Genomic DNA, 9,877 nt, shown 5'->3' with positions numbered 1-9,877 from the left:
GCCAGCTGGGCCATGCAACTCCTTACTGCCCTTGAAGGGCCCCCAGACCCCCTTCCCCACAGGAGGGGCAGGCATGTCTGTCCCTCCCCTCCCTCCCCAACTCTCTTGCCCTGCTGCAGCCCCAGAGTCTGGACAGATTCTCCACCTCCAGCAGGCACTGCCTCCCCCCACACACCCCAGCCATACACACACACACCCCCAAGAACCTCCCTCCTTATAGTCCCCCAGACAGTTCCCAAGCTCTGGCCCTCCAACCTCTGTCCCACACAGACTTACCTACATCCAGCTGCCTGGGATGCTTCTACCATCCTGCCTAGCTGCATCACTCTCCTAAGCAGCTACTTGCTAGGGCAAGCTGGGAAAAACTTTGAAGCTGAGCTGACCAAAATCCCAGATGTTTGATCGTATTAAGAAAAAACCCCACCTGGACAGGGGTGGAGGGCCCAAAAAGAGGACAAGTCTGGGAAAATCTGGACATATGGTAACTCTAGTTTAATGTCAGCATGGAAATGGCAACCCAGGCCCACTGGTCTTCAGTTCCCTTCTCTACAACAGCAACAACGTCCTCCTCATTCTCCTCTTTTACAATGTTTTTTTTTTTTGTCTTACTACTTAGACTGTTAGTTGGAGCAAAGCTATCCCATAAGCATAAACATTTATAAAACACGTAGCACAATGCGTCTCCAATTTGACCTGGAGCCACTAGATGCACCGTAATATGACACTACTCACTTGACATCACTTAAAACTTCTCTCTCTCATAATGATGAGCCTCAAAAAAAACCCAAAACAAAACAAAAAAACCAAACACAAAAACCCGTGTTAGGTTGTTGCATTTTTCCCCTTTCTAATTCAAAGTCAGCCCTCATAGTAGTTAAGTCTTTCACATGAGGGGCCAGGGCAAGAGAATCAAGCAATCCCCTCAATCTTCAGTGTCAGGTCAACCACTACAGTTAAGCCAAACCCATATTAAAGCCTAAGCTCAAAGCCTAAACACTGTTCACTGCATTTATTTGCTTATAGTTTTCTGGCCCAGCAACACCTATTTAATTTATCAATTACACTATGATGAATAGTAAATTTCAAATAAATTAGATTCCATCTTTCGATGCCCTACATGTTTGCCTTAAAAAAGTTTTTTGTAAACCACTGAAATTGTAATCCCAGAAAAACCTGAAACTGGAAAAAGGCTGATGCTTTGTCTAGAACAGTAAATGTACTAGATTGAATAAAAGGTCTGTGATAAACCACATCAGCTCAAGCATGCTATAAAAAATGGCAGCACTTCTCTCACAACACACTCAAACACCTCAAAATTGAAACAAATTGTATTTAAACTTTGAGAAGGCGCTTCATTTTGATTAAGTGACAGCATTCCCTATATGAACAAAGGAGTTGAGAGCGTCACCAGCTCAGGTGACCCTTCTATTAAGCTGCCCTGACTGACATATACAAAAATATATATCATGATGAAATAAAAACACCTGAAAACCATTACATTACCCTACAACAACATGTGGAACAGCTACTGTGTTTCTATGGACAGTTATATAGTTTTTTCAAAAAAACTATGTAAGCATTTTGATAGTCTGACTCCACCTGAAAAAAATGGGATAGTATTTCATCCATGAGGAAGTGATACTCTATGTCTCAAGGGCTATGTGACTGTATGATGTTCAATAAAAGGCAGCACAGAGATAAAGAAAGATATTTCCATGTAAAGGAGTAATAACTATACATTTTTGCAAGTCTCATATCAATGATTGTGGGTTTTATTCTGTGTTTCAAAATGCAGGTACTAAAACTTATTAGAATCACAGAATAGAATGATAAAAATGTAGGGCTGAAAAAGGCCAACTTCACATACTTAAACAGGATCAAGGAGATATAAAAGTCAAATATACCATCCTTTATAAGACATCATACCCCAAGCTACAGCAATTACTTTAGTCAAAATGTTGCCTAAAAACCAAGTTAGCATTGTATGTGAACTGCTGATCTGCAGGGCAATACTCAAGTATGAATATTAGCAGCAAGGACTCTTGTTGGTTGGTGTTAAGACCTGGAAGTTAAAGGATGGGGAAGACTGTGTTTGTACATCGGTCCCTACCAGGCATTCAGTTTACTACTAAAATGAAAAACAGATTTCCCCCATTGCTTCAGTTCAGCAACCAAAAATAACTTGGAATTTTAGAAACGAGATTTTATTCAATTCATCCTTTTATGATTATGCAATATAGTCCCTGGCTGAACTGTTTACACCATTGTCTTCTGAAATATAAAACCACAATTTTACATCCCACAATAATTAAAGGCATTTCCAAAAGGTAAGAGTCCTCTATAATGCAAACAAGCACTGCAAAATCATTAAAACCAACTGTTTCTAAAACACATTAGCATGCAAGCTCATTATAGGAAAAAAGCATTTAATATGTGTAATTAGTCCAAGCTTCTATTCTCCAAGTTGATGCCCTAAATAAGACACTTCAAGCCTTCAGGAATAACTACACAAAATTACAAGATGTCCACCTGCAAGAGAGAATTCTATTACACTCTGTATGCCTAAATAGCAATTTTCCATCCATGCAAGTGAGATTTTTGGCACTAGCATATAGCTTGAGATTTCATTACCCATGTGGTATGGATGTGTAAGTGTATGTGTGTGTTGAACTGTACACCAACCCAGCACCTACACAGTTATGTACACTGTATACACCAGGTTTCTCCAATATATAAGGCATTTTCTGTGGCTCGCAGTGCTGCAACGGGAAATGAAAGTAAACATGGTTCCTGCCCCTGCTTCCTAATGGCTGCTGAAGGGCTGGGGAAGGGACAAGGTTCCCACATGCACCATATCAGCTTGATGTTGCCGACGCGGTACATGCAAGAGGAGTGCAGACCTGGCCCGCCTCCTCCTGTCCCCAGCACCACATGGGGAAGCCACTGCTTCCCGGCCCAAGTGACTCACTGCTCCCTGCCCGCAGGCGAGAGGCAGCCTGGCTTGGCCACCTGGCCCTGGGTCGCTGGCAGAGATGGAGTGGCGCGGACAGGTGCCTCCTCCCACCGGGTTGTCGGCATTGGCTGCACCACGTGTGATAGCCCTGGGCTTGGGTGGAGCCTGCGCTAGCTGCGTCCTGAGGTGCCACTTGGCCCCGGCCCTGGCTCCGGCTCCCTCCAGCCCGGCGCAGCGGCCGGGCTCGCCCTCATCGTCTGCCTCTACCGCCTCCTGCCCAGCCAGGGCACCACAGGTAGGGCCGGGCTGGGCCAGGGTGACGGTGCCTCCCCTGGGGCTGGGCTGGTGACTGTGGGACCCCGGCACCTGCGTGTGTGTGTGGGGAAGGGTCCCTGCCTTTTACAGGGGAGGGAGACTCAGCTCTAACCCCCATCTCCTGGGGCTTTAACCTCAAAGCCTGGTCTTCCTTCCTGGGAGCCGGCTGTGCCTACGTCCCAGAAGCCGGGTGCTGGAGCACTACAAAGGAAGGCAAAAATGTCCACAGTCTGCTCTAATCTGACCATGGGGTAAAATTCCTTCCTGGCCCCAAATCTGGTGATCAGTGGGACCCCAAGCAGAGGGGCAAGATCAGGGCTCGGCAGTGTTTTCTGGGCAGTGCCAAAAACACCCGCAGCTTATAAAATGTTGGTGTGCCAGTGGGGGAGCCACGAGGGGTTCCATCCTTGTTGTGGCAGCACTGCTCTGGCCCTTCCCTTGAAGTCTGCCCCAAGGCACACGTGCCGAGCAAAATGCCTTTCTGTGTTATGCTCTGGCACCCATGGAAGGGGTTGCCTACCGCTGGACGTAACCCTCTAGCCAAAAGCCTGTGGATTTGGTCCCAGAAGAAGCATTGGCACACCCCAGTCAAAGTCTCTAGCTTTGGCTGTAGCCAACACCCAGTACTTCTGAGGAAGACTTAAAAACTCCCTGGCACATATAGCAGAAAGGGGAAGGTTGGTGGTGGGGGCAACAAGCAAAGCCCAAAAGTATGAGAAGTACCCATAGTAGAACATAGGACATAGCTATGCCTAGATCTGGGTAGGCAAAATATGGCCCACAAGCTGTATCCAGCCCACCAACTGATTTTATCTGGCTCACTAACGGGAGCCTCAGGAGCAACAGTTGTGCCCTGTGTTGCTCCGCTCTGCCTCAAATAACCGCCCACCCCAGTCCAGATCAGTGGTTCTCAACCTTACTTGTACCAGGACCGACCCAGTGTCCCTCACTGCTCCTACCTCTAGACCCCAATGCCCCAGTGTGTGGGGCGTGGGGCCCCCCCAAGTAGCCCCTTGTAGGCTGGAACTCTGCCAGCCCACAAGAGAAAAGCCAGTTATATGTTTTTCACCTTTAAAGGAGAACTCATTTTTAAAGTTCGCTTATGACCATTTCTTGAGACCTACTTTTGGGTCGCGACCCATGTTTTGAGAAATGCTGGCCTAGATCAAGCACGACCAGTGCTGTCCACCATCTTTTTGAACATCTCCGATGATGGAGAGTCCACAAGTTCCTTAGGCAGTCTGTTCCACTGCCTCGCTGTCCTGACCTCTGTAAACAGAGGGCTGGTACTGGAAATACAGCGAGGTTTTCAGGCTCTGTTCTATGCCTTGTCAGTTAAACATGTGGACAAAAGGAAAAGGGGAAGAGGTTCTCTCTTTAATTTCTACCACCTCCCATTGGCAAGAAACTGTTGGAAATTTCTTCCCAAGGTCTTGTTCAACTGGTGGCAGGATGCCTGCTGCCTCATGGGGTTCAGGTCAGGTACTCCCATGGAACCAGTTGATGCCCAGTCCCTTTCCAAATCTGGCATTGGCAGTTTACCTGAAGTTACGCGTTGAGTCTGCGGTAGAGCTAGAAATATAGTTCAGCTTGCCTAACTCCCAGTCTTGGTGCTGAATCCATAGGCCACAGTTGCAGCAAGAGTAATGATTTATGGTCCTTTCTGACTGCTAAACTAACTTGCCATTCCCTGCTTTCCTGGGTGTGTTTTCACAGCAAGCTTCAGCCAGCACTGAGGAGTAATTAACTAGCTATCTATTGCCTGTAAAGCATGGTGTCCAGAAAAGAGAACAAACACAACAGCAGTTCATCTTCTTTCTGCTTCATCCTCTTCAGTGCAGTAGCTGTTGTACTATGAGATAAGCTATCAGATCTTTGGATAAAGTACAAACAAGAGAGGCTTTTGCCAGATCAGCTGTTGTTTCCATTTCCCCTCTTTCCTCTATTTCTCTGAGCTATAAACACAGTAGGGCTGGTTGTGTTGTGGTTGCCACCAACCTGACCTTAGACCAGGTGACCTGTTTTCAGCCTGGTGACTCAACTAAGCTAGTCTCCAAGATTATTTTGGGAGGGTTATTTTAAATCAATGCCTGGTCTGCTACTTTGCAGCTGGTATGCCAATGAAAGTTCACCCCACTAGTCCAGCCTTGAGCACAGCAAGCCGAGAACAAGGCAGAGTGGTAAAGACCACAAAGGGGTATACCAGCTTCGGAGCAATGATATCCTTTTCTTGGAGGCCCTCTGCCTCTTTAACCAGCGTATAGTGTATTGCTGATAAAAGGGATAAGATGGGGTAACACTGGATATGATGGTGGTGAATGAAGAGGCATGTAAACATCTTTCACTGGGCCAGATAAATCTAAATTCTACCCCTGCTGGTCCCCGAGGTCCCACCACCTTCATCCAGACGATGCTTCTGTTTCTCTTTGGGCAGGATTGGGGGTTTAACTTTTTACTACTTCTTAAAGATGTGTTACTAATAAAAGTTATTAATTCAATAAAAATAGATCTTCTTGAAGTTTACTCTCAAAAATGCCCATCTTTTGTTGCTTTGATTAGTTTCCACTCTGGCTGATATCTATTCCACATTTGATCTGTTGACTTGCATTATGCTTCTTTCATTCATTGAAAAGTGCGTAGAAGCAAAAGTGTTTATTTTAGTCAAGTGTTTGGTATTATTTCTTTGTTGCTTTTTATATTGTTTTTATTTCGGATTTTAAACCACCATTTCCAGACCCATTTCATTGTCACTTCCTGCAATTTCATTGGTGTCAAACATCATGTGACATCACTTCCTGATGTGATATCACTTCCTGTGAGGTCTTTGACTATGGCTTGTTGGCCCACTGTGTGATAAAAAGTTTGTGATCCAGCTCCACATTCAAAAAGGTTGGATGCCCTTGGTATACACCATGCCCAGCATACTTGCATAAATCACAAAATTGTAGCCCGACAAAAAAAACCCCTGCCTAGCAGATGTTAGATGTCTGAAGAGGAGAACCTTCCCATATTTTAACCCTAGTGGCAGTGAAGAGAGAGAGATATGTGGAGTCAAGCACAAGAGAACAAGTTAGAGTGTATGGCTCGGTAAGATGAACATAACTCTGGAAGTCAGCAGGCCTTAGGTTCTAGTATGGACTTTTGCTCCCACTGAAACTTGTAACTTCTCTCAATCCATTTTATCCAGTGACTGTTAAACGCAAGGTGCAATGGCTCAGACAAAAAAGGAGAGGGGACTGGACAATGTCTAACCTGTGGTTAGCACACTGTGCTGGGAAATCAGAGATGCAGTTTCAAACGCCACTCTGGGCAAGGAGGCCAAGAACTGGGGTCTCCTGCTGCCCTAACCACTTAGATATTGGGATTAAAACATGAGAAGACTCTTGCCTCTCCTGAGCTTTTTCTGGGATTTGCACAGTGTATATAGCTGCATGCCTGTGTGCGTGCAGTGGAAGCCCATTGCATATGCTAAGCATGCACATGTACTATACACTTACGCATCTAAGCATGGGTAATAGAACTGCCAACGGTGGCTAAGTGCCAACAATACCACTCATGTAATTGTATGCAAGTACCGTTTAGCAACACAAAGAGTCTCAGAATTCTACTTAGTGTTAAATCAAAGGAACAGAGGAGATTACTTAATTACACATAGCCATAATCAACTGCAATACTATGAATTTTAGAACTTAACCAAGGTTTTATCGTCAAGAAAACCTTTATAAATTTCACAATTGCGTTTGCCTATTCTTTTACATTTTCTTTCCCCCATGTCTGTATCAACACGCAGACATATGTACACACCCCTGAACATCATCATTATTCAAGTGCTGTATAGGAATGAAAAACTAAGGAAGAGGAAATCATTTTGTTGAATATAGCATACAGCAACATAGTTTAGTAAATCTTAGGTGAAGCTTTCAAATTTAGATAAAAAGCAGAGAGAATTATGATTTTTTAGGTTTGGTTATCTCCTATACAAAGTTACACATACTTTATACACTGCACTAATCCAGGTGTTACAGTACCTAAATGTATCAAAGAAAAAAAAAATTAAAGAATGTATTTCGTTATTGTAACAGCTGGATTAGTACAGTATGTGATGTATGTCTAATAACTATGTAATAATTTGTTGATCAACTGAATACTAAGAAATATTTTAAATCTCTACAGTAAAGACCCAAGTTATGACATGGTAATCAAGATTAAAATTTTGGGCAAGCCTGTAGTAGACAAAATCTGGTCTTAAGTCACACCAATGTATATCTGGAATTTCTCTGTTGAAGTGGCATGATACAGTTGGGGTGCAGGAGGTAGTCCTGCTTTGAGCAGGGGGTTGGACTAGATGACCTCCTGAGATCCCTCTGAACCCTAAATTTGTTTTGATTTTAAGTCAATGAAGTAACTCTCAACCTGGGGACCGTGGTTTGAAGGGGCAAGTGTTAACTTGCAGAATCTGATCTCAGGCTTCTACAGAAGACAGGAAATTCAACATGTTTCATTTCAATTTAAGGGAAATGTATACGCCATCTAAAGATGGAAATTAAAATAGTTAATAAAATGGATACGAAAACTCAGTTCATTTCTCAGCTTTCTTAATATTCTGTTTTGGATGCATTTTAGAATTGTTTTTCCTTCTGACAACGCAATTGCACCACCAATTTGTCAGTAGCTAACATTCTGGCTGTTGGATAAAAAGTGGTTGACAAACTTTTGGAGCAAGCTGAAGCATGCGAAATATTTTCAGATTGTGAGAAGCACATTAACCAGGTTCAGAGCAAAAATTTCAGTACAGTCTACCTTGCTGCTGAGCATCTAAACTTCTCTTGTTATGTTACACCTGAAACAGTTGGATACAAGTAGTTTATACTTCAAGTCTACTGGTTTCAGCCTTTCTGAAGTCCAAAGAACACTTTACCCGTATAAATGTTATTCCAGCAAATTGCTCCTACCATGGCTTAAGTTTACACTAGTCAAATTTCCAGTCTATCAATACAGCTAGTTTTTGTCCTCCTGAGAAAAAACAAGCTGCACTGGAAGGAACACAATTTTGCTGGAATAATTTAATCTACACTCTGGAACTTTGCCAGGACAAGTATGTCAGGAAAGGACTGAACATCTCCAGATGACTAACCCGCAGAGGCATGATGAGTCTACCAAAGTCTGTATTCAGTTCACTTCTTTAAATTGCATCTGTGTTTGATAGATAGGAACAAACATTAAGAAAAATATAAGGTTTTTAAATTACCTAACATATAAAGCACTTCACAATAAAATCAATAGTAGAGTTCATTTAAAATGGCAAGCATAGTACTAACAGTCCATTCATTTATTTACCTGTTTAATATGAGATATGGTGGCATCTCTAGGGACATCCAAGTTGATGTAGATTCCAGTGGGCAGTAGGAAATCCACAGAGATTGAGCCATCAGCTCCTATCTGTGAATCCACTGCCCAGATGTCAAGGATATCTGTCACTGTAGGAGGCATGATGAAATCTGAACAGTATCATAACCACATGGCCCTAGGAAAAGAAATTAATTCAGATGCTTTACTATTTTATAATCAGATACATATTTTAATATCTTGTGAAATTTTACATGGGCCTTCTTGCACAGATCAGCTTACAAGGTAGGGGGTCTAAGGTTCCCAAAATTTCAGACATGTACAAAAATGAATAATTTTACTCAAGCAAGTAAATCTATTGAACTCATGAAGTTCAATGAATAAAGGTACTTCTGTGGAGGTGTTTATAGCACCAGGGCCTAAATTAAAAACCAACTATATGCACACAGTTTTCACTGACTGACAGTTTTCATTTCTGTTTGAAGTAGTGCCCAGAAAATTTTGTTTGTTTGTTTTAAGTTTCTGTTCTGCAAAGAGCCTAATAAGGATTATGGATCAATATACACTATTCAAGAATATAAAACACAGTATGTATGCTTCAAAAACCTCTGTAGTCTACAGGATTCTTTACTATTATTTACATTAAAGAAAAATGTTTACATAGCTTTACAGCATTTAGAAACTGAATGAGTGAATCTACTCTACCAATCTACTGTTTGTAACTAGGCTAATAAAAATATATTTGTTAAACAAAGAAGCCTCTACCATACTACTGGAAGTGGTTCAGATAGGATAGATCAAAGAATACAAAATATTCCATTAAACATGTTTATTTTTCATTTGTATTCATGTAAAAACAATATTCATAGCATCTTGTATGATACTGAACAGCAGCACTTAAATTAAATGTTTTAACAGTTCCTATTGAACTAACAAAGTATTACTAATGTGGGATTGCAGCATTACCTGGAGGCAAAAAGATATTTGCTTCTGAAATACAAGAACACCAACTTGGAAAAATATTATTGTGAAAAATATATATTATATATGGAGCTAGCTATATATAGTTTTCACAATAATATTGTTATTAAAAGCACAGCGGTATAATAAGTGTATAAGTTTTTATTTTAAAACTAGGCAATTTCCCACCAAGAATGACTGGGGGGGGGGGAGCAGGAACAGGACATGGAGCGGTACCACCCGATGCCCCACACTGGTCTAACTCTGGCCCCGTGCCCCTCTCCATCCCATGTCCATGCATTG

General features: G+C 42.4%; 1 protein-coding gene across 4 annotated transcripts in view; it reads right to left on the bottom strand.

Moving 5' to 3' along the window:
* PIK3CB (phosphatidylinositol-4,5-bisphosphate 3-kinase catalytic subunit beta) overlaps window positions 1-9,877 on the bottom strand; it is a 170,206-nt gene that overhangs the window by 75,144 nt on the left and 85,185 nt on the right. For all 4 annotated transcript variants that reach the window (XR_002100665.1, XM_019533092.1, XM_019533094.1 and 1 more), the window contains one exon: window positions 8,606-8,792. Coding sequence is in view for 3 of the 4 variants with exons in the window: in XM_019533092.1 (XP_019388637.1) it covers window positions 8,606-8,758 (153 nt within the window). In the remaining variant the exon portion in view is untranslated. The remainder of the gene's footprint in view (window positions 1-8,605; window positions 8,793-9,877) is intronic.

This window comes from Crocodylus porosus, unplaced genomic scaffold (assembly GCF_001723895.1).
Source record: "Crocodylus porosus isolate Cpor-Errol unplaced genomic scaffold, CroPor_comp1, whole genome shotgun sequence".
Classification (NCBI taxonomy): domain Eukaryota; kingdom Metazoa; phylum Chordata; order Crocodylia; family Crocodylidae; genus Crocodylus; species Crocodylus porosus.
This window is presented reverse-complemented; position numbering and strand designations above follow the sequence as displayed.